At 34.3% G+C, this 25902-nt stretch overlaps 1 protein-coding gene and 1 long non-coding RNA gene across 4 annotated transcripts; one reads left to right on the forward strand and one right to left on the reverse strand.

Moving 5' to 3' along the window:
- Positions 1-1287: 1287 nt before the first annotated feature.
- Positions 1288-5375, forward strand: LOC112637593. The gene is made up of 3 exons (XR_003122619.1): positions 1288-1401; positions 1642-1759; positions 3748-5375. It is a non-coding gene; the product is annotated as an uncharacterized LOC112637593 (long non-coding RNA).
- A 417-nt stretch (positions 5376-5792) lies between these two features.
- LOC112637604 (probable cytochrome P450 6a13) lies at positions 5793-22467 on the reverse strand. Of its 3 annotated transcripts, none has more exons than XM_025407657.1 (6): positions 22404-22467; positions 19340-19716; positions 18557-19082; positions 18143-18361; positions 6237-6488; positions 5793-6117 (listed from the first exon to the last, which is right to left on the reverse strand). In XM_025407657.1, the coding sequence occupies exons 2-6, from the start codon at positions 19676-19678 to the stop codon at positions 5945-5947; spliced, it is 1509 nt and encodes a 502-aa protein (XP_025263442.1). In that variant the 5' UTR covers positions 19679-19716; positions 22404-22467; the 3' UTR covers positions 5793-5944. The 3 variants fall into 3 exon arrangements, with proteins under 3 accessions (XP_025263442.1, XP_025263440.1, XP_025263441.1); XM_025407655.1 differs by having other exon boundaries at positions 22390-22467; XM_025407656.1 differs by lacking the exon at positions 22404-22467 and adding an exon at positions 20664-20722.
- Positions 22468-25902: the final 3435 nt, after the last annotated feature.

Raw genomic sequence — 25902 nt, forward strand, 5'->3', positions numbered from 1 at the left:
ATGCGAAACGTACTATATTTTTTTAATGAATGAAAATGAAAAAAATTAAATAAATAATTTAATTTTTTGTTTTTATTTTATTTTTATTTCAGGAAAAACAATTATTTACGATATGTTAATTTATATTAAATTTTATAAAACTGATGGCTCTGGTTAAAGTCTGGCTAGGATTGAACAAGATTTTAAAAGTTATTGTATAGGTATATACATAACACAATAGAAAAGGCAGGAAGGGACTAAAAACCGTTACCTGATGAAAACAGGTATAAGTAATGGTTGGAGCAGTAGCGAAGTTGACAATGAGATTAAAAATTATGTACCGAATATTTTTTGTATTAAATTATAATTAATTAATAAGTGGCATAATAATTTTATATATTTTTTTTGTTAGTATCGAGTAAAATATATAGAATTGTGACGTTTTATAAAATTTAATATAAATTAACATATCGTAAATAATTGTTTTTCCTGAAATAAAAATAAAATAAAAACAAAAAATTAAATTATTTATTTAATTTTTTTCATTAAAAAAATATAGTACGTTTCGCATAAAAAAAAAATGAAAAAAAATGAAACTACCACAGGTCGGGATCGAACCTGTGACCAGCAGCATAATAGTATCGGGCTTTACCGCCCGAGCTACGCCGCTTACTTGACGATTAGTCTAAACTTACCGGTTTACAAGATACGGCCTATTTTTCACTTAATTTTTTTTTTAAACGGCTGAGAGGCGCGTCCTCTCACTTTCCTCAAAAACTTCTTTTGTCGAGTACTACACGCAGTTAAAATTTTATTTAATTCGGTGACCCCAAGGTCGCGACCTCTCCTTGTTAGTTAAAATGAAAATAATATATTCGTTCAATATTACAATTCAATATTGGCTCAAAATGAAATCACGTCTACTTTGCAATAATGGACCAACATGGGAAATATTGGATATATATTGTTAGCCAATATTGCTGCAATAAAGTGTGTTACTACTAGGACAATTTTATACATAGTTGTTTTCTAGTTAACATTTATTTTTGTATTTTCTCAATATAACGATAAGTTTGCTTTTCTTTAGAAAAATATCTAACGTTAATTTGCAAAAAATTATTCTTAAATTTATTAAATAAAGAATAATTGGTAATTATGCACCTTACGGACGTCTTTATCGATTTCAATGATCTTGATATATGTTGTCAAGCTCATTCTCCTGAGTAAGAATCAAAAGGTTTTAAGTGTCGCTCACTATTTATTAAAAAATTTAATGAATATAATATGATTTTGCCGTAGCATGTTCGTTCAAGGGGATCCTAAAGAGATAGGCGAATTCCGGCTCTCGATCTCGATAGTATGTACACGCTGTAATGATGGCGGATCACAAGGGTTACGAGTATGATAGTAATTCTGTATGGAGTAATTATTCTCTTCATTTATATGTACACACTAATATGTAAATGAATACATGTGCATGAGATAATATAATTATTAAAATATTGTAGTAGAATACAATAAAATGAATATAGTACAAGATTTTAATAGAATTTCCTTGCACGTAACTTGTCTTATAATCTCTTGTATTTTTCAACATATACGGAATTACATATGCATATATAATTATCACATATATCTTATGAAATATATTTTTATTTACAGTGCCTCTGCCGCCGGCATGATCGCCTCCTTATAAAATGAATGAAAATGAACTTGTGCACCCGGCTGGCGTCTACCTGTAATTGTTGTGCCTGTAATGTAAACAAAATAATCACAAAATGTAAGTATATTTTAATAGGGCAAATACATTACCTTTTTTTTTATTCTTTCATAACTTTAATTATTATGGAAAAAATATTCTATGTAATTTATAATATTTAATTATAAACATTATGCTTATATTGATAATATTTTTTGATTCCGATAAAAATATAAAAAATCTACATTTTTGTTTATTGGAATAAAAAATATTAGTATGAACACAATTTATAAATTACATAAAAAAATTATGCAAAATGCTTTTTTCAATAATATTTAAATTATATTATAAACTACATAAGGAAGAGACAGAGAAAAATAAAATATAAGCAAAATGTTTTCCGTAATATATTTATATAATTAAGGGAAACACCACTGTAAAATTTTCAACAAATCGATTTTTGGAAACACTTTTAAAAAATTGTTTGAACCTTCAAAAGTGCGATGCATATTCGTTTATAGCTGAAAAAAAATTTTTTTTAATGGTTTTCGAACTATTTTTGAAGAGTGTAAAAACCGAGCGCTAAAAAGCGCCTTCGGCGATGCGACGCAGGTAGACGCAGTTCTCGACCCTTGTGAGTTTATTATTTTTGGGGAAAAAGTTGACCGACTGAAATAAGTTTTATTTTCTATCATAAGTGGTATTGCATTACGAAAAAAAAAAATTTCATCAGCTGTAGCGTCTATAAAACTGTTGACTAGACGCCGTTTGTTTTCACGTGTATTCGGTGCGCGGCAGTTTCTCTCTACTTATTGTTTGTTTACGAGTTCTTGTGTGTATTTTCTGTATATTTTGGAGCAATGTCTACGCTGGGTAAACTGTATAGACCAAGTATAGGCTCTAAGAAGCATTACGCGACTGCCCAGCCGGCTCAGAGTCATGGTGCTCTTGGCAACGTGCTAAAACTGCTAATGATTTAGCAAAATACAATCATAATCCGGCTATGTGTATACGAGGCAATCAAGCCTATTTATGATGATTTAAGCAGAGATGAATTTCTTCAGCGCTGCTTAAGCGGATATACGCAAAATACGAACGAGTGCTTCAATAAAGTCGTGTGGATCGCTCCGAAAAATTCTTCTGGTGGAAAATTATTGCTCGACGTTGGAATTGATGTAGCCACATTGATATTTAACGATGGCCTTATGTTCCTTGCCAAAGTTTTGGAAGTAATAGGCGTGAAAATCGGGCCCAACTGCTATAATTTCTGCATGGAAAGTGACGCAATCCGAATCGCCAAGGCAGAGCGATCAATGTCGGATCAGGCAAAAGATGCTCGAAGAACTAATTTGGCAGTTCGGAGAGAAGAAAACGAGGCTGATCTCAACGTGGAAGGGCAACTGTACGGAGCTGGAATCGCTGAATAAAGATACATAAAGAATTTCTTAAGTTATAAACAATTTATTGGTACTGAAAACTTTAAACGCGTTTTTCTCAAAACCAGGTTTTTGAAATCGGTACGCAGCAGAACTCAAACAATTTTTATCCGATCGACTTGAAATTTTAACTGTAGCTTCTCAGATCGATTTAACAGTCAAGTACGAGCGCTTTTTTCGATTAATTGAAAATTATAAAAAATATATACTTTTTATACGAAAATTATGGTCGAAAAATCGAACTTTTTATTCAAACTCGTCTCTATTTTTTTTTTAATCTTTTTTTATTTCCCTTCGTACTTGACTGCTAAAACTAATATAATTAACAAACATATTTCACTTTTTGTTCCAAGATCAAATTTACGATAGTTCTACTGCGTGCCGCGGAGAGAGTTGGCTGAAAACCAGTAGTGATGTAGCGACTCGTGCGCCGCCATTTTGTACTTTTTTAACAAATAAAAAATTTTTTTACGTACTTCAATATATGTCTAATAAAGCCTAAAAGTTCTTTTGACCATATATTTTATTCCTTTCTTAAAAAAAAATATCAAAGAAAGCAGTCGAAAATGGGCAGTTACAGTGGTGTCGTCCCTTAAAAAGAATTAATTTACTTTCTTTTATTACTTTTTTAAGGAACGATGACGATTATATCGCTAACATCGTCGCGAGCGGCGCCAGCAGGAGCGGCAGCAGCAGCAGCAGCAGCAGCAGCAGCAGCAGCAACTAGTATTAGTATTAGGAGTACAAATAAGTCTCCGCCGTTTTTTATCAAAAATTGAGCATTTATTGTGAAAGAACGGTACCTTATGTTTTATTCAAAGTATTGTCCATCGCTAGCCACTACTTTTTCCCATCTTTCTGGCAGCATACGGATACCGCGTCGGAAGAACTCTTCATCTTTTGAGGCTATCCACGAATCGACCCAATTTTTGGTATCTTCATATGATGTGAAGTGCTGCTCAGACAGACCATGTGTCATCAATCGGAACTAGTGATAATCCGAAGGCCTGGTGAATACGGCGGGTGAGGTAGGACTTCTCAATTGAGTGTTTCCAAGAAGGTTTTGACCGGCGCGGCAACATGTGGACGAGCATTATCATGCAGGAGAATAATTTTGTCGTGTCTGGAGTAGTAGTGGGCGCGTTTCTCCTTGAGTGCTCGGCTCAATCTCATCAATTGTGTTCGGTAGAGAGCCCCAGTAATGATTTCGTTTGGTTTGAGCAACTCATAATACACAACACCAAGCTGATCCCACCAAATACACAATATGAGTTTTTGGCAGTTTTGGCAGCATGGTCACGTGGACCCCATGATTTCCTCTTCTTTGGGTTATCGTAGTGGATCCATTTTTCATCACCAGACTATACGATGCAAAAAACCCTTTCGTTTATGCCTGGCAAGCAGCATTTCACATGTGCAAAATCGGCGTTCAACGTTTCTCGGCTTCAGTTCATATGGAACCCAATTTCCTTGCTTTTGAATCATTCCTAACGATGTTAAACGATGTGAAATTGCTTGTTGCGTCACTCCTAATGTAAGTGCAAGTTCTTCTTGCGTTTGGCACTAATCTTCCTCCAATAATGCTTCCAATTCTGCGTCTTCGTACACTTTCGGCCTTCCGCTACGTTCTTTGTCTTCGACGTCAAATTCATCGTACTTAAACTTATGAAACCACTCACGACAACTTCTCTCACTTAAAGCAGCCTCACTATATGCTTCTACAAGCAATTGATGCGCCTCAGCTGCAGATTTCTTCAAATTAAAGAAGTAAATCAAAAGTTCCCGGAAATGACGCTTATTCGGCTCAAAACTCGACATTTTCGCACAAAAAAAATTATGTGATGCTAATACAAAATCGCTAATATTTCAAGGTTATGGTGTTGCCAGATGTTCAACCTTACGATATGACATTTTACATTTGACTATTTCAACCATAATTTACTGGTGAGGCCATCTTTTGTCAAACGGCGGAGACTTATTTGTACTCCTAATATATTTACAACCCCAGCCATCGCTACCACTCCAGCAGTTGCCGCCACTACTACTGCTATCTCAGCAGCCACAGCCGCCACCACTGTCACACCAGCAACCACTACTGCCACCTCAGCAGTCACCGCCGCCACCATTGCCACCCCAGCAACCGCCACCGCCGCAACCATTGCCATCCCAGCAACTTCCTTCACTGCCAGCAGTCCCACGACAGCTACTATCAAGAGAATGAAGGGGATGGGGTCGCGGGAAGGGAAGGAGAGGATTCTTAAGAGGAGGGGAAAATGGAAAAAATCAATTTTTTACATTTAATATTTATTAACCTTATTAAATTTTTTTTTTTACAATAAGTCAAGTATTAATATTATAAATAGTAATATTTTATATTAATATTATAAATAGTAATATTTATAAATAGTAATATTTTTTTTAAACAATAAGTCTAACAATAAAAGTTTGTATAATATATATTTTATTTAATAAATTACATTATATATATATATATATATATATATATATGTATATATTTATGTGTGTGTATATTCTATAACCAAGGAATTAATCAAATTAATATTATACATATAATTAATAATATACATATATAAATATTAATTTTTTATTTCTTTTTATTTTAATTTTTTTATTTTAATATATTTATACACATATCTTAGAATTTTAGATAATTCCGTAATGTGATATTTAGTATACGAATGCGACATTAATGACGTACATAACATTATATGTGATGTATATGACATATATACATCATTGAATACGATGATCAGATAATAATTATTATTATCCTTGTTTCTTCATTATCTAGCCTTAGCCGACCCTTAAACTAAGTTCGATTAATTTTAGTTATCCTCAAATGTATTCCATGCTTTGGTGCTAACATTAATGCTTTGGGATTAATTATGTAGGGTATTTGCGTTTTATCGCAAACCTCAACTTTATAATTCTGTAGTATCTTTACAAGACCAATCTTTGTTTGATAAATGGCAAAACGAGCACCTGAAAATAAAAAATTATTATTATAAGAAAAGTTTCTCGATTAAAATATTGTTACATATAAATTATTACAAGCAGAAGTTGAATTAAATGTATTTAAATCTATGCGTGTTTCATTTTACCAATGCAATTCCTCGGTCCATGACCAAAAGGTAAATAATGCATCGGATGTCTGGCTTGTACTGCTTCATCATTAAATCTTTCTGGATCAAAAACATCTGGCTTCGGATAAATATCCGGATCTCGATGAATTGCAAACATCGGAATCCATATCTTTTGATCTTTTGGTATATTAAATGTAGTATTATCGAAAGTATAACTTGACATCGATTTTCTTGTAAGATATGCCCCTATCGGATATTTTCGTAAAGTCTCTGCATACATTAAGAATAATGTAAGAAAGAATTATTTGAAAAGTTATTTGTCAAATATAAATTATAATTAAATATACTCAAAATGTTTCTACTCAAACAGCATCAAGTCGATTGTTAGTTGACTATCAATCGGCAGAAGAAGTTTAAAATCGACTTCAAAGTCAGACTAAATGTTAATTTGTAGGCTGTGTTTCAATATTCACTGCTAGTATTGAAAATCTATAGTATACGTCATATAAACAATAGATTTTCAGTACTGGTAATAAATATTGGAATGCCATAGTCAACTAACAGCCGACAAATGATTCGATTATAGTCAACTGACAGTTAGTTAATAAGTCGACTTAAAAATCGATTTTATGATGATTATAAGTCAAATTTCAATCAATTTAATGTTATCTATATAATTCGCGTGTAACATTTCTTAAACATCTCTGCAATATTCCATTTGATATATTAGCATTATTACAGAAATATCTCACGACAATATCTGCAACATTTCTGCAATGTTTCAATATCTGTAGTTATTTCAAATGCAATCTTATTTTAAGATTTCAGTAATATCTTGGTAATATTATTAAAATATTACATTTTTCGTTTCTATTCGAAAAACTGTAATTACAACCTTATAGTTAAATTTATTTCTCAAATATTCTAGAACCGCAAGGACATTTCGTTTATACACTTTGTTTTTACTCAATTTTTCTATATTCATGATATTTTCGAATTATTTATTGTCTGGCAAATTTTCGCCGCGTATACACCGCAATACGAACGGAATGCTCGTATATGAACCGCCGCTGCTTGTTGAGATTTCGAGTTCGCTTAATCGGCGATTTCGTGCACTTTAAACTGTTTTATTACAATAATTATGTCTCCAATTATTCCGTCTTATCCTTCGTTATCGACAAACAAAAAAATATCTTTAGTGTAATCGTGTAAATTTAAGGCAAAGCTATAGTTTCTGATACATGAGTACCTTCGAAATTGATAAAAATATATAAATACATTCGCAATAAGAATACTTTAATATATGCAATAAATAGATTATTTCTTATTTATCTGTTTAATTTAAAATAATTTATTGAATTTTCTGAATTCCAACGGATCCAGATTATTAAAAATATTACCCAGGTAACACATGGTCATTTTATATACGTTTCTTAAACGTATCCAATATTTTTTAACTGTAAAGCATTAATAAGTAACATTCCTATAGAAACGCTTTTAAAATTATAGTTAAGGAAATGTATTTTTCACGTTTATATAGACAAAATGAAAACTAGTTTTTATTAATTTCAAATTAATTTTATACTATATATACATATGTACCTACATATACATACACATACATACATATATACATACATACATACATATATATACATATATATATATATATATATCGGCTGTTTTAATTAGTAATATTAATTTATCTACTTCGTATAAAATTAAAAATTTTATTTATATTTACATTTTATTTATATTTACATGCATATTAGAACAGGAATGTTAAATAGATAATGACTTATTTTACATCTTTAATATATAATGAACAGATCATTTTCGTTTATTCGCCGGACATATCCGACTTATAAATTCCATTTAATATTTGAAATTCCTCTATTGAGATTGTATTAGAAATTAAATCGAAGTGATACTTTTAATTTCATCTGTCGTCTTTTGCAAGCTTTATATAATCCCCATGACTAAAACTTAAGTACGGAAAAAAATAGCGCACTGTAGCAATAAACAAACGAACTAGTCATTACTGATTTTAGATAGAATTGCGATAGAATTTTACTTTCACTAACTATAATTAATAAGATATAAGATAAGTAACAAAAAATAAGCGTTTCTATAATAGATCAATGAAATACTAATTCTTAGTGATCTTATTCATATATTTGTAATAGAAATTAATATAGTTTTCATAATTATATATATATATATATATATATATATATATAATATATAATATATATATATATATAAATATATAATAATATATGTATATATATAATATATAATATATATATATATAATATATATATATATATATATATATATATATATACTATATACCATTTTAGTACCGATATAATTATTATGAAACTTATATTAATTTCTATTACAAATATATGAATAAGATTACTAAGAATTAGTATTTCATTCATCTCTACACTGAAAAAATTGTAATCCTAACTTAAGAATATGCCACTTATCTTTAGAATATATATCACTAAAATAAGAGCAAGAGGATCCTCTGTTAAGAGGAAAATCTTCTAAAGAGATATTTTTAATACACAGAGAAAAATATTTCTCTGGATTTAATACATTTTGTTGAAGTCAAATAAGTTTAATTATTGGTCTAAAAGTGTTTTTCCGCCTAATTTCAAATAATCTTTTAATATTCTGAATCCCAACAAGGTATCCAGATTAAATAAATTATTTTAAATTCAGCTTGAAATTAAACTGATAAACTCTCCCATGTCAAATCATTACCACTATCTGATGGCCCTAAGGTGCATAGTTTATGAAATATTAGACCGGTCCGGGACTTTTGGGACATCCTGTATATGATGAGATGATCAGGTCAAAATTTATAAAATATCACCCCCGGTCATACTGGCGCCATCCATTTGCGCGCAATCGAACTCGATCCGAAATGTAATGCCGTCCTATTTTTCGAAATTAACTAGGATCCTCGTGATCGCGTAAGAATACATGGTCCTGGCCAATTAGAAACTCGAAACATCACGCGATTTGACGTGCCGAAATAGAATAGCCTCAAATCGGATCATCCGAGGCGCAATCGATTCCTTATTATCGGGAGAAAGGCTCTTTCCCGCTAAATAATTGCGGAGTCATTGCTGAGTCATGACTCAGTTCTTATCAGAGTCATTGCGGAATCCTTGTGAAAGTCTTTGTTCGATCGTTGAAAGTTTAAGTCTTAGTAATCGAGAGTGAATCGGAAGTGGAAAATCGAGAATTTCCTAAGTGCATTGGAAGTGAGACGTTAAAATCGCGAATACATAAACTGACGAGTCATTGTATCAAGTATCGCGAAGAATCAGTTTCGAACTCAGTTCACCTAATCGATTCCGTATCACACGTGAACATTCTGAACGCGAGTGCCGGAATTCATCGGAGCGCCTCCACTTTAAGTAAGAGGTGGAGCCTCTTTCTCATTGAGCCTCCGCTCATTCGTGTGCTCGTGAAATAATGCCGTCTCGCTCGCTCTCACGCGAACCGTATAATATTGTGATCTCGCTCAATTTCGCGGACGGCCGATAGAACGCCATCTCGCTCGCTCTCACGCGAACCGTGAAAAGTGCGGTCTCGCTCGCTCTCGCAGACAGCCGTTAAAGCGCTGTCTGTCTCAATTTCGTGCGTGCAACCGTGAGTAGTACGGTCTCGCTTAATCTCGCAGACAGCCGTTAGAGCGTTGTCTCGCTCGCTCTCACGCGAACCGTGTAATTTTACGCTCAATCTACCGAACAGCTGATCAAACGCTGTGTCGCTAATTAAAGTAAACAATTGTATCGTGCGATCTCGCATAATCTTATAGAGCGTACAACGCGCTCAAACTATTAGAAAAAGCGTCTTGCGTCCCGCGAACGTTCATCAACATAGTAGATTTATCTTGTTATAGTGCAATAAAACGGACAGTAATTCTCTCGTGAACATTACACATCAAAAGAAGCAAAGTGTATCTTACTCAACCCTATCACTCACACCTCGCGAAATCACGTATACGTCAAGCTCGCGATACCCACTCGGGTGTGTACTAGCAAAACAAAAAAGCAATTCAAAGGTGCGATCTCGAACATTTTGGTCTTTCGAGCCGGATCGCGAGAACTTGAAAACAACGTGATAAGAATACTGTGAGTGAATTTGAAAACTGTGACTGTGCATATTAGTAACCATGAGTGAGTTTCTGGAAAACCAGCTCTCAATTCTACGCCTCGTAGCTAAATCATTGGACAATTTTAAGAAGATTGGTCGGAATAATCTCACTTCAGCCAAGATACGATCTCGAATGACGTTTCTCAAGGAAATCTGGAGTAAGTGTCTTGAAGGGCACAGCCTGTTGCTGTAACATTACCCAGCGTCGACCCAAAGCGCGAATCCCTCGTCTACTTTCGAGAGGAACAGTTGGATCACTACGGAGAGATCTACCAGACTGCGCTGGATTTCATGTCGAAGTGTTTGGAGGAGCTGGAACCGTGCGTAAGTCCGCTCCAATCAAGCGACCGATCTATATCTCACATACAATTGGAATCCGCGCTATCGTTAAAGCATTTGCCACCGATCAAATTACCTCCGTTCTCCAGTAAAGCGGACGAGTGGGAGAATTTTCGCGATAGATTCACAGCGTTAATTATTAAAAATCGTGAACTATCCGATTTTGCTCGCATGCATTTTTTAGTATCAAGCTTGACCGATAGAGCTCGCGATGTTGTAGCCGGTACTCCTGTAACCGCTGATAATTTCGCCGTCGCTTGGAAAGCGTTAACTTCTCGTTTCGAAAATAAACGTAAGCTTATTGAGATTCATGTGGCGAAATTATATAATTTATCCCCCGTCAACCGGGAGTCTGCCATAAAATTGCACGCTTTACGAGACAAAGCCGATAAAGCACTCTCAGCCTTAAAACATTTAAACCGAACACAAGATGATATCCTTAATGATATTTTTGTTTACTTTGTATCACTCAAGCTTGACCCTGCCACTCATCGCGCCTGGAAACTCAAAACGGATCGGAATCGACGCCATCGAATTATGAAGATTTAATTAACTTTATTTCGTCGCGCGCGCTCGCACTTAAAGAATTGTCGCCTTCAACCTCAAATAAAGGTCATCAATCCATAAAAGCGAATAATGCGACACTTTCTAATCAGTCTCCCGGTCAATGTACCCTCTGTAAAAAACCGCATTCTATTAGTAAGTGTCGGCAATTCTTAAATAAGAGTCCGAATCAGCGACACGAATTAGTTAAAAATACGAACCGATGTTTCAACTGTCTTGGCATAAAGCATTCCGCGCAAGAATGCAAAAGTAAATATATATGTCGCACATGTCAAAAGAAGCATCACTCTCTCTTGCACATTGATTCGGCCTCTTCTATCGATACAAGCGCGACTAAACCTAATGCGTTAAGCGTAAACGATACCGTCGATGCTCCCGAGACGTCAAAGGCCGTCGTAATGTCCGTCGTATGTTCGAGTGCTCCGATCTCATCCGTCCTACTGGCCACGGCGAAAGTAACGGTCTGTTATCTCGACGGTCGTGTCTGTGAAGCTCGCACTCTGATTGATCAAGGGTCTGAAGTCACATTTATTTCAGAAATATTAGCAAGAATATTGTGTTTAAATCGAAAGCGAATTTTCGCTCAAATCTCCGCGGTAGGAGGTATCGATGCTGACACATGTCGATACTCCGCCATCATTGAACTCGTACCCCGCAGAAAGACTAAGCCAGTTTTCACAACGGTCGCTTACATTCTCAAGGCGCTAACTAAATACGCCCTGCGATTGTCAACATCAGTAGCTGACTGGCGACACTTAAACTATCTCACGTTAGCGGACTACGATCCCACAGGATCAAGTCCCATTGATGTCATAATTGGCGCTGACATTTATTGTCACGACATTCAGAACGGAATCCGGAAAGGACCAATCGGGCAACCTATCGCCCAATGATCTCACTTTGGATGGATTTTTTCCGAACCAGCTCAAACTCAAAATGCTTCTGCTCATACAGTTAACGTTTATCACTGTTCCCTCGAGCATGACTTGCGTCGTTTCTGGGAGATTGAAGAAATCCACGACAGAATTCTGTCTCCTGCCGAGGAACATTGTGAAAATCATTTCAGTAATACTCATTCACGAACCTCCGACGGGCGTTACATCGTTCGTCTTCCTTTTAAAACGACGCCTCCGATTGAAATCGGAGAATCTCGATCGATAGCTATACAGCGATTAATAGCATTAAAACGGCGTCTCGACATGAATTCCGACATCAAGTCGGAATACTCCACCTTTCTCGATGAATATAAACAGCTAAACCACATACAAAACGTGCAACTCCCAGTCGCACCTCATTCGCAAATAGTTTACCTTCCGCATCACCCCGTAATTCGCGCAACTAGCGCGACCACAAGACTGCGTGTAGTATTTATTTAACGCCTCCAATTTCACTTCGAATGGGAAGTCATTAAATTCGCATCTAGAGATTGGGCCTAAATTGCAAACAGAAATAATCTCGATCTTATTGAGATGGCGACAACATAAGTACGTTTACAGCGAATATTGCCAAGATGTATCGACAGATCTTGATCGATGATCGCGATTACCAGCGTATCGTCTGGTATAATGAGAATCAATCCGCCATCCAGGATTATCAATTGTCAACTATCACATACGGAACCGCTTCGGCTCCGTTTCTTGCTTTGAGAGTGCTGAAGTAATTATTAACGGACGAAGGGACCGCGTTTCCCCTCGCAATTCCGATTCTCCAAGAGAACATTTATGTGGATGACGTTTTATTCGGAGCCGACGACATCCCATTGCTACGTCAATCGCGTGAACAACTTTGTTCTTTATTATCTCGCGGCGGATTTAACTTACATAAATGGACCAGCAACAGCTCCGCTCTTCTATCCGACATTCCGGAAAAATGTCATGGACTCGCAGGAAATAGACTGTTAACGATCGAGGAAAATTTTAGCGTTCTTGGATTGTCATGGAATCCCGCCTGCGACGCGTTTCAATTTCGAGTGTCACTTCCATCAGCACTTCCTAACGCAAAGAGAAAGATATTGTCAACGATTGCCAAATTATTCGATCCATTAGGATGGGTCACCCCCGTTACCATCAATGCTAAAGTCTTCATGCAACAGTTGTGAAAATTAAAATTAAACTGGGATGATGTCATTCCTTCACAAACGATGCAGCGCTGGGAATCAAGCTATCAAAGCTTATCGGCTCTAAATAATCTTTAAATTCTTGATAGACGGGTCAGGATCATGACACTGTTCAATGCGACTTACACGGATTTGCAGACGCATCTAACGCTGCGTACGCCGCCGCAGTTTATATGCAAACGATCGCGATCAGGAGAAGTAACGATAACTTTATTAGCAGGCAAATCGAAAGTTGTGCCACTCAAAACAATGAGTATCCCTCGACTCGAACTACAGGCAGCTTGCCTTCTTGCTCGATTAATCGAGTTTACTCAATCATCGCTACATCAAATTGCTAGTCAAATATTACATGTCATTGCTGGACTTCCACCGTAGTATTAGCGTGGTTAAGCTCGCATCCATCGAAATGGAAAACTTTCGTCTCTCATCGAGTAGCCGATATACAATCACGATTACCTCACGTCAAATGGCGTTACGTCCCATCCTCGGATAATCCAGCTAATTGCGCCTCTCGAGGCATCTCAAACTCCGAATTCGGTTCCTTTCATTTTTAGTGGCACGGTCCTCCCTGGCTTTAACTCACTTCAACCGAATGGCCAAAGGACATCGCTCCTCCGCTTAAGGAAACACCTGAGGAGAATCGGAGTCTTATCGTGTATTCCTCTTAAACAGAAGCCGGTTGGGATTTAGCGACAAGATACTCCACTTGGCCAAAATTAATAAGAATCACGGCATATATCCTCCGTTTTGCGAATAAATGCCGAAAAAGAGATCAAACCTCATCTAATTCCGAAATTCAAGACCAAGCTTTATCTGCAAGTGAATGTCGAAATGCGCATCAATTTTGGATCAGAGTAATTCAGTCGGAAGTATTCGATGAAGAACTTAAAGCGCTCGAGAACAATCAATCACTCCCATTAAAATCACCGCTAACGATGCTGCGACCTTTCTTGGACGAAGAAAATATCATTCGAATCGGCGGCCGTCTGAAACGTTCCGCACTCTCATTCGCCACTAAGCATCCAATACTTCTAGCTCCCCATCCATTAGTCAAGCTCATAATACGACACGCTCACGTTCGAGCTCTACAGGCTAGCGTTCAACTGACGTTAGCCACAATACGCCAAGACTATTGGATTCTCCAAGCGCGAACGCAGGTCAAACAGATTATATATCAGTGCGTTAATTGCGTACGAGAAAGAGCCAAAGTTCCCACGCAGTTAATGGGCGATCTTCCGCAAGCTCGAATCTCCACGCCCGCTCGAGCCATTCGGGAATAGATTACGTGTGCCCCATTTTCACTCGCGCATCATCAGGTCGTGAAATTACATCACGAAAAGGCTATATCGTTCTATTTATCTGCCTAGCTTCCAGAGCTGTGCATTTGGAATTAGCGAACAATTATTCCACCGAAGTGTTTCTCGACGCTTTCTCTCGCTTTTGCACTCGCCGCGGTCTATCATCCACAATGTATTCTGATAACGGTACCACTTTCGCGGGAGCCGACACCGAGCTATCAAAAGCTTAGCCAGAACGCAATGCGTAATTCCGATTTTCAAAATAAGATTGCAACCGATAACATTTGCTGGCAATTCATCCCTTCCCATACCCAGCATTTCGGCGGGCTTTGGGAAGCCAGAGTTCGCAATGTCAAACATCACTTGCGACGGATTCTGGGTTCTCACACTTTAACTTACGAGGATTTTTCTATTCTCTTCTGCCGCATTGAGGCCTGCCTCAATTCTCGACCTATCGGTTCACTCACAGATAATCTCGATGACTACAACCCCCTGACCGGGTCATTTTTTAATCGGTTCATCAATCACGAATCCTGAACCGTCGTTTTATCCGTTAATGAAAATCGACTTTCTCACTGGCATTAATTTGTCAACTTACGGAGCGGTTTTGGAAAATTTGGCATGAGTGATTACGTCAATACTCTGCAGCAACGAGTAAAATGGAGGCAAGTGCAACCTTCCGTGAAAAATGGTACAATGGTCTTAATCCGCAACCCCTTACTTCCGCCATGCAAGGCCGGATTACGCAATGCCATCCCGGATCCGACGGATACGTTCGCGTAGTCAAAGTGCACATTCCGAGTACAAAAGACCGATAGTTAAATTATGCATTTTACCCATCGACATCGAATATCCGGCGAATAACTCTCCTAGCGACAGTTAAAATTCCCGGAATTGCGAACATCAGTTCGCAAAAATATATATATGTAGATATGTAAATATGTAGATATGTAAACATACAAATCTGTAAATATGTACACATGCAAATATGTAAAACCGTGACGAATTATAACTCTCAATCGCCCTCGATTGCGAAATTATCCCATCACGGCGGACGACATAAGAAAATGCTATTATTTCGAAATTATCATTTCGAGGCGGGCGGTATGTTTAGGATTCGCCTTGAAATTAGAATTAAAATATCAACCCCGGTATGATCAGGATTCGCCTTGAAATTATAATTAAAATATCACCCCCGGTCGTACTGGCGCCATCCATTTGTGCGCAATCGAACTCAATCCGAAATGTTATGCCGTCCTGTTTTTCGAAATCAGCCAGGATCTACGTGATCGCGTAAGAATACATGGTCCTGGCCAATTAGAAACTCGAAACATCACGCGATTTGACGTGCCGAAATAGGATAGACTCAAATCGGATCATCGAATGCGCAATCGATTCCTTATTATCGGGAGAAAGGCTCTCTTCCGCTAAATAATTGCGGAGTCATTGCTGAGTCATGACTGAGTTCTTATCAGAATTATTGCGGAATCCTTGTAAGAGTCTTTGTTCGATCACTGAAAGTTCAAGTCTTAGTAATCGAGAGCGAATCGGAAGTGGAAAATCGAGAATTTCCTAAGTGCCTTGGAAGTGAGACGTTAAAATCGCGAGTATATAAACTGACGAGTCATTGTATCAAGTATCGCGAAGAATTAGTTTCGAACTCAGTTCAGCTAATCGATTCCGTATCATACGTGAACATTCTGAGCGCGAGTGCCGGGATTCAACGGAGCGCCTCCACTCTAAGTGAGAGGTGGAGCTTCTTTCCCATTGAGCCTCCGCTCATTCGTGAGCTCGTGAAATAACGCCGTCTCGCTTGCTCTCACGCGAACCGTAAATAGTGCGGTCTCGCTCAATCTAGCAAAGCCGTTAGAGCGCTGTCTCTCTCAATCTCGTGCGTGCAGCCGTGAATAGTGCGGTCACGCTCAATCTCGCGGACAGCAGATAGAGCGCTGTCTCGCTCGCTCTCGCGCGAACCGTGTAATTGTATACTCTCGCTCAATCTACCGAATAGCTGATCAAACGCTGTGTCGCTAATTAAAGTGAGCAATTGTATCGTGCGATCTCGCGTAATCTTGTATAGCGTCCAACGCGCTCAAACAATTAAAAAGAGCGTCCCACCAACGTTCATGAACATTGTAAATTTATCTTGTTATAGTGCAATAAAACGGACAGTTATTCTCTCAACATTACTGTGACACATCAAAAGAAGCAAAGTGTATCTTACTCAACCCTATCACTCACACCTCGCGAAATCACGTATACGTCAAGCTTGCGATACCCACTCGGGTGTGTACCGGCAAAACAAAATCGCAATTCAAAGGTGCGATCGCGAACAATAATTATATATAATTAGATTTTTTCTCGCGCTATTAATATTATAGTGGCACTGAAAATGAATAAGATATTTTTCTTTTATTAAATTTTTGATAATTATGCATAAAAAGGTCCCACCTTCGCCCAAATATGTCATTAACATATGTTGTCAGGGTCATATCTCTAATTAATATTCTGAAGGTTTCAGCCGGCGTTCGTTATTTATTAAAGAATTATTAACTAAAGAATTTCACAATTTTAATACTTTTTATCTCCGACAATATTGATTTGAGAAAACAAATAAGCAAAAAATGAAGCTGCTGTAAGACTCTAGAAAAAAGGATATATATGCATTTTTTTTATAAACCTACTATTCTAGATGTTATACGAAAAATTAATTATTTTAAATACATTTAATAGAATTTAAATTTATTTATTTATAACATCTAAAATAGTAGGTTTATGAAAAAAATGCATAGAACCTTTTTTGTAAAGTTTTTCGGCGGCTATATTTTTTGCTTAAAATTTTTACACATACATTTGTGATATTTTTTAATTGTATTAAATTGTAATATATTCTATATAAATTTAAATTGTTTACCTTTTTTATTTATCATTTAATTTACGATTTTATCAGCGAGTTAACCTCTATTTTTAAATTTCATATTCGTGTTCAGGAGGTAAAAATACGTAGAAATAGGATATTTTTACTCAATTCAATCTTTATTTCATATTGGTAGGTTTTCCGAAGGTTTACTATTTTTATATTTATGTTTATATTTATGTTTATATTATTTTTTATATTTATGTCCTTTTTCAGCATATATCGCCAAATCTATTTGAGTCCGACCTTCATATATGTGAAATTACTCGGGAAAATCTCCCTTATAACATATTTAAAAATGAATGAAAACCGATGAACAAATAAAGTAGAATCTTTATGTCAATATTTCTCACATTTAAGTGTTAATAACTTTTGAATAAAGAACGCCCGCCGGCTAAAACCTTCAGAATAATAATCAGGGATAACATCTTCACATCATACGTCAATAATATTTGTACGAAAGTGAGCCCTTTTTATGTTTAATTACTAATTTTTTTTTTGAAAGACGTACCTTTGAAAACTTTATCCAAATAATTCATTTTTTTAATTTTCTCATACGTTAAATTGTTACCATGCTTAGTATACTCTTGAATTTCCTCACGTAGCATATCTTGTATTTGTTGATTTAATGCTAATTCATAAAGTGCATGGCTCATGGCCGACGATGAAGTTTCAAAACCGGCAACAAAAAATACAAACGCTTGGGAAGTTATTAAGCCATCGGTCATCTCTGAAATGTAATATATTTTTTTTTACTATTAGTTTTAACTTTCATCGAATATTAACAATTATGAGAAAGATATTTATTATTTAACAATTAATATATAGTGAGTTTACAAATTTATATATTTGCAAAAACTAATATTTTTGTTTAAAAAGTACTTGCATCACAAAATTTTCACAACACTAAATAACTGTCACTCACCGATATCACCCATTTTATCTGGATTCTTTTTTAATTCGCGCAGAATATCAATGAAATCATGTCTAATAATATTATTGGTTTCTCTATAATTCATTGTATCCATGACAAGGCGTGTGAAAAATTGGGTAACCTCCGTTCGTGGTATCATATAACTGAATATTTTGTAAAGTTGTGGCATGTATCGTCTTATTCTCAACCGTAAATTATTTTTCCAGGTTGGCATGAAGAGCATTTTTCCAATCCTACGAAATTCACTGTTTTCATCTGATAGAGCATTCATTTCGATGCCGAATGCGCAAGTACCGATTACATCGGTCAAATATTTTGCCGCTATCTCGCGACATTCTATAGGTTCATTTCTGCTCATTAATTTTTCTAGATATTGTTCAAGATGATCAGCGCATTTCGATATTAATAAGAACATCTCTTTTAGTTTACTAGATGTAAAAATGGGCGATAAACATGTTCTTAAAGGTCGCCATTTTTTAGGCTCTAAACCAACAAGATGTTGTGACAGTGGGTCAACCTACGGTATAATAAAAAACATAATTACAATCAAATAAATTTATCATTTTTATTAAATTATAACAATTTGAAGATACTCATTATTTAAAACTAATATTTTTTTTCAATAATGGTTATTAGAAAATGTTAACTGGTTATTAGAAAATATCGTAATAAAGTATAATATATAAAATTATCATATTTATATAATTAGAAATACATTTATGTAATTCAAATATTATAATACTATATTATAATACAATTAATATTTGCACATACTTTTTCACTGACAGGAGGAAAACTTCCTCTGTCGGCAAACTTGGAAAAATCTTTGATAAAAACATCCTTAATTAAATCTGGATTTTTTACAATCAGAATGGGTGTCATTCCATTGAATATTCCAATCACGGATTCATCTTTATACTTATTGTATATTTCCAGTAAATAATCACCTGTAAACTTATTATTAAGTGCAACATCTTTAATATTACCAAAAACTGGTATCGGTTTTGGACCGCGAATACCACGTGATTTCCAGAAGTCGTAGTTCGATGTAAAATAATAATAAACAGCGAGAAATGTAATAGCAATAATGCATAGTATTTCAAAAAATCCCATTGTTCTTTAGTTACCAATCAATTATTTCGTGACGTTTGCTAAAAAAAAATAATACTTTGTCATTAAAAAACATCGTTTCAGAAAATTTAAAATTTAGTAAAAAATTTGATAAGCCAAATGCATATTTAATGAAATATAAGTTTATGGCAACTAATTTTTCAATCACATTTTATCAATATTAATAGATTGCTTATAGATTTTGTAGGGACTTAAATTATACTGACGAGCCACCCGTTTTGTAACGGTTTCCGATTCAAGAATATTCTATATTTGAATGTTTATATTTATAATTACTTGTGAAAAAGATTGATCCCGACATATTAATGTGTCGGTCGAGCGTTAGTTATTGAGAAATGTAACATATGAAAGATGACGAGCGTAATCAGAGGAACGTTGCGAAACTTATCGATTCATTTGCGATCTGTATTCTATTCCTCACAGAATATATATATTGTATATATATATATATATATATATATATATATATATATATACAGGGTGTCTGAAAACTTTTCACAGTCCCGAGGTGTAAGGTAGTTCTCAAATTAAGAAGGAAGGTCTTATTTTATGATATTTGCAATAATGAACAAAAAATTAATTAAAGAAGATCGGCCAATCTGCATGAATAGAAGCGCGCGGCGACGAAAGTCATCCCACTGTAACTTTATATGAAAACTTGGCATGCTTCGTATTTAAATCATATAGTTTAAAACAGGAAAAAGCTAGAATTTTTATCATATCTTACTTCGATCTGAAAGTCATTTATGCGATTTAGAATTTGTGTAAAACTTAGATTATATACATCATATATAAAATGCTTGAGGAATTAAAGCAATCTTAACTCATTTAATATCGATTACGAATTAATATCACATAATTTATTGTACTTGGCTAATAGTATTAATATCGGTTTTTAAATATTTTATTTTTAATCATTCTTTTAGATTTTTTGATTTGTTAAAAGTTATTTTATGTATTTTTTTACCTTTATAAGGTTGTTTCTAGAGAGATATCACCACCTTTTTGTAAAAATTTATATTATTTCTGCAAAAAATATATATGCATTTTTAAAAATCTTTACTAAGGGTAAGTCCCGTATTTTTACAAGACTTCATTTTCTGGATATTAAAGTTCACTTCCAACGGGTGGTTTTTGAATATTGTTATAATACGATAAATTAGTCTCCTTAGAATTAGTTTTCTTATTTAACAGTACTGTTTTTTGTGATACCCCTTTTCGAGATATTATATTTTACCCTCGAGAGGTTTTTGAAAATTGTTATGCGATGAATTAATCTCTCACACATATACATACACACACACATACACATATCACACGTATGCACACATATGGTACATAAATGATTTTGTCTCTTAAAGCATTTTTGCACACCAAAGCGAATAATCATATATGCGCGGAGTGAACGCAGTTTGAGGGACAAAATCGCTTTGAATGTGTACGTGCGAAGATACGTTCATGAATCTGAACTTTATTATGAAGGAAAATGAAAAAGTCACAATTCTGACATGCGATTATCATTTCTCGGGATTGATTGCCGATTTTATTCAAACTGGTCACAATCGAAAGTTTGTATTCACTTTATATCAGAAAAATGCCGTTAGATTTTTAATTACGGCTACTCAGTTTCTGAAATATTTCAAGTGAAAGTTTATTTAACATCATTTTAACGTAAAATTCCGGATAAGCTACTTGGTACCGCCGCGTCGAGAACAGTGACTCTCAATACTTGGATCCAATTTTTTATCAGTTTTTTATACATATACTTGGCATCGCGACGCTACTGCGTCGCTTGATATATACACATATACAGGGTGTCTCAAAACTTTTCGTAGCTCTGAAGTGTGTAGGTAGATCGGATCAAATTAAGAAGGATGATCCTATACTATTTATATTCGCAATAATGAATAAAAAATTAATTAAAAAAGATCGGCCAAACTGCGTGAATAGACGAGTGTCGCTCCACTGTAACCTTATATTAGGCGCGCGGCGAAACGGTAAGTGAGGAAGGAGTGGTGAGTGATAGCCGGACTGTGAAATTAACCAAATGAAATAAAATTAACCAAATGAAAAATTTCATTACTTTATCTTAATATATTCTATTATGAAAATGAAAGAATACTGTATTTAACAAAGTGAAAATAAAGCGGGCAGTAGCAGACACGATATATATAAAAAAATTTTCAGATAATCAACTACGCATATAACACTCATTCTGTATGAAATTTATGATTAAATCGTGTTTCAATATTATGCTTTAAAAATAGTAACTCGCGTGCTGTTACAAGTTTATATTAACGCAACGTAATAAAATCAGTAATATTTTCAAATCTTCTCTATCTTAAAATCACAAATGTGTATCTGACATCAAATTGACGTTGTTCATCGTGCGATTGTGTACATTAGTAGAATAGAAACAAATTGTATCATCTTTTCAATCAATATCATATGCGGAGTCATTATCTATAAATAATTCACACTTTTTTTGTTCTCAAGTGAACGATTTCCGTGGGAGAATCTGATAAAATATGAAAATTGAACACATTCTGTTCTAACGAGACAGAGAATAGATATTAATTTTAAAATTATTTTTCAAAATATTATTATTTGTTTAATAGTTGAAATATTCTATTTTACGCGATTCGCAAACCTTGTGATAGCTATCATCTAAATAAACGATGAATATAACGTACTTAAATTCACTAACGTAATTGATGGTTACAGCAACTAACACATTCGGAATTCAATGGACCAACTTATTACTATGTGATTGGAAATAATAACTGGCAATTCTAAATTTTGTCGAATTATAAAGCGTATACGCTATTACAGATACGCGAATAAAAAGATGAGTCACGATGAATTGCAAAAACTATATCATCAAGATTTATCTCAAATGCAAAATCAAATACATGATTTCGTATATCATAATATCAAGATAACGTAACTGATTAAATAACCATTCTTAATAAACACTATATGCTATATGCTATTATACATATGTATACTGCTATTAATAAAATTAACTCGTAAGATAAATGTTAATTATTTTTCGCTGATTATAATTAATTGTCTGTGTAAGACATGAAATATAAAATACATTGTACTATACATTGTCAGATATATTAAACTAATTATTAACTTTTTAACTAGATTCTACATTAACGAGATTATACCAGATTATAACGTTTCGAGTAGATAAACTATTAAAGAAATAGTTCTTTAAAAATAAATTTTAATAAAAATAAATTTTTTAAGAATATGATAATATATAGTATTACTGTGAATTACATCCATTATTTGTGTGTGTCAATTAAAAACATATGTTCTGTTAATTATTTTACTTTCATTTCAGACTTAATTAATACATTTTATTATATACATGTGCATGAGTTTTGTTATGTCTTTAATCATTCGAAAGTTGGCTTCTGAATTGGCAGGACTGAAACACCTAGTAGCACAAAACATTGGCAAAATATTGGTATATCTTGGCTCAATATTGGTTATATTGGAAATGTCATGGCCAATATTTCTCAATATAAAACTAATATTGATTGTTAACAAAATGCAAGTGTTCTGCTAATATTGCAGTGCTCATGATGACCAATATTGGCTACGATATAAATATAAATGTGTTTGTCAATATGGTTGCATCCATTATAATACCAATATTGGTTATGATGTAAATGTAAATGTGTGCCAATATTGCACGTTCATACCTTATATGTGAACTTCGCGCGTCGCCACTAGATGGCGAATAGGAAAACACCTAACTCGAGAGTGGGATTCCATCTAAAGCAGTATATTAAGATCGCGACACACGAGTCACGACCAAAGCTGCCAGATCTCCGCCGCAAGCAACATGCAACACCTTGTGGAGGGGATAACGGGGATGTGAGCGTAACGTACGTGTGAGTTCGGAGCTCACACGTACGTTACGCTCACATCCCCGTTATCCCCTCCACAAGGTGTTGCATGTTGCTTGTGGCGGAGATCTGGCAGCTTTGATCACGACTTATCAGTCAAAAACTATGGACTATTATAGCCGCAAACTATGGACTATTATAGCCTCCTCTAGCTTTTGCGAGGAGCTTCAGAGCTCCATAAATTAAAAAATGTAAAATTGTAAAAATATTTGGGTTTGTATAATTAGCCAATCTTAGTTAAAATAAAAATAATATATTCGTTCAATATTACAATTCAATATTGGCTCAAAATGAAATCGCGTCTACTTTGCAATATTGTACCAACATGGGAAATATTGTTAGCCAATATTGCTGCAATAAAGTGTGTTACTACTAGGACAATTTTATACATAGTTGTTTTCTAGTTAACATTTATTTTCGTATTTTCTCAATATATCGATAAGTTTGCTTTTCTTTAGAAAAATATCTAATGTTAATTTGCAAAAAATTATTCTTAAATTTATTAAATAAAGAATAATTGGTAATTATGCACCTTACGGACGACTTTATCGATTTCAATGATCTTGATATATGTTGTCAAGCTCATTCTCCTGAGTAAGTATCAAAAGGTTTTAAGTGTCGCTCACTATTTATTAAAAAATTTAATGAATATAATATGATTTTGCCGTAGCATATACGTTCAAGGGGATCTTAAAGAGATAGAATACCGAACTCCGGCTCTCGATCTCGATAGTATGTACACGCTGTAATGATGGCGGATCACGAAGGTTACTAGTATGATAGTAATTCTGTATGGAGTAATTATTCTCTTCATTTATATGTACACACTAATATGTAAATGAATACATGTGCATGAGATAATATAATTATTAAAATATTGTAGTAGAATACAATAAAATGAATATAGTACAAGATTTTAATAGAATTTTCTTGCATGTAACTTGTCTTATAACCTCTTATATTTTTCAACATATACGGAATTACATATGCATATATAATTATCACATATATCTTATGAAATATATTTTTATTTACAATGTTTCTGTCGCCGGCATTACCGCCTTCTTATGAAATGAATAAAAATGAACTTGTACACCCGGCTGGCGTCTACCTGTAATTGTTGTGCCTGTAATGTAAACACAACAATCACGAAATATAAGTATATTTTAATAGGGCAAATACATTACCTTTTTTTTTATTCTTTCATAACTTTAATTATTATGGAAAAAACATTCTATGTAATTTATAATATTTAATTATAAACATTATGCTTATATTGATAATATCTTTTGATTCCGATAAAAATATAAAAAATCTATATTTTTATTTATTGGAATAAAAAATATTAGTATGAACACAATTTATAAATGACATAAAAAAATTATGCAAAATGCTTTTTTCAATAATATTTAAATTATATTATAAACTACATAAGGAAGAGACAGAGAAAAATAAAATATAAGCAAAATGTTTTCCGTAATAAATTTATATAATTAAAAAGAATTAATTTACTTTATTTTATTACTTTTCCAAGGAACGATGGCGCCGCTCGCGACGATGTTAGCGATATAATTATCGCTAACATCGTCGCGAGCGGCGCCAGCAGGAGCGGCAGCAGTAGCAGCAACAGCAGCAGCAGCAACTAGTATTAGGATATTTACAACCCCAGCCACCGCTACCACTCCAGCAGTTGCCGCCACTACTACTGCTACCTCAGCAGCCACAGCCGCCACCACTGTCATACCAGTAACCACTACTGCCACCTCAGCAGTAACCGCCGCCAACACTGCCACCCCAGCAACCGCCGCCGCCGCCACCATTGCGATCCCAGCAATTTCCTTCACTGCCAGCAGTCCCACGACAGCCATTATCAAGAGAATGGAGGGGATGGGATCGCGGGAAGGACAGGGGAGGATGCTTAAGAGGAGGGGAAAATGGAAAAAATCAATTTTTTACATTTAATATTTATTAACCTTTTTAAATTTTTTTTTACAATAAGTCAAATATTAATATTATAAATAGTAATATTTATAAATAGTAATATTTTTTTTAAACAATAAGCCTAACAATGAAAGTTTGTATAATATATATTTTATTTAATAAATTACATTATATATATATATATATATATATATATATATATACACATATATACATATATATATATATGTATATATTTATGTGTGTGTATATTCTATAACCAAGGAATTAATCAAATTAATATTATACATATAATTAATAATATACATATATAAATATTAATTTTTTATTTCTTTTTAT

This window comes from Camponotus floridanus, unplaced genomic scaffold (assembly GCF_003227725.1).
Source record: "Camponotus floridanus strain SB8 unplaced genomic scaffold, Cflo_v7.5 scaffold181, whole genome shotgun sequence".
Lineage (NCBI taxonomy): Eukaryota > Metazoa > Arthropoda > Insecta > Hymenoptera > Formicidae > Camponotus > Camponotus floridanus.

Bases quoted from the DNA above. Each gene is read 5' to 3' on its own strand.
- LOC112637604 (XM_025407657.1), bottom strand. From the start codon at position 19,678: ATGGGATTTTTTGAAATACTATGCATTATTGCTATTACATTTCTCGCT. The intron at 19,083-19,339 runs GTATGTGCAAAT...ATTATACCGTAG, and splicing joins TTCCTCCTGTCAGTGAAAAA to GTTGACCCACTGTCACAACA. The intron at 6,118-6,236 runs GTAAAATGAAAC...TTTTATTTTCAG, and splicing joins TGGACCGAGGAATTGCATTG to GTGCTCGTTTTGCCATTTAT.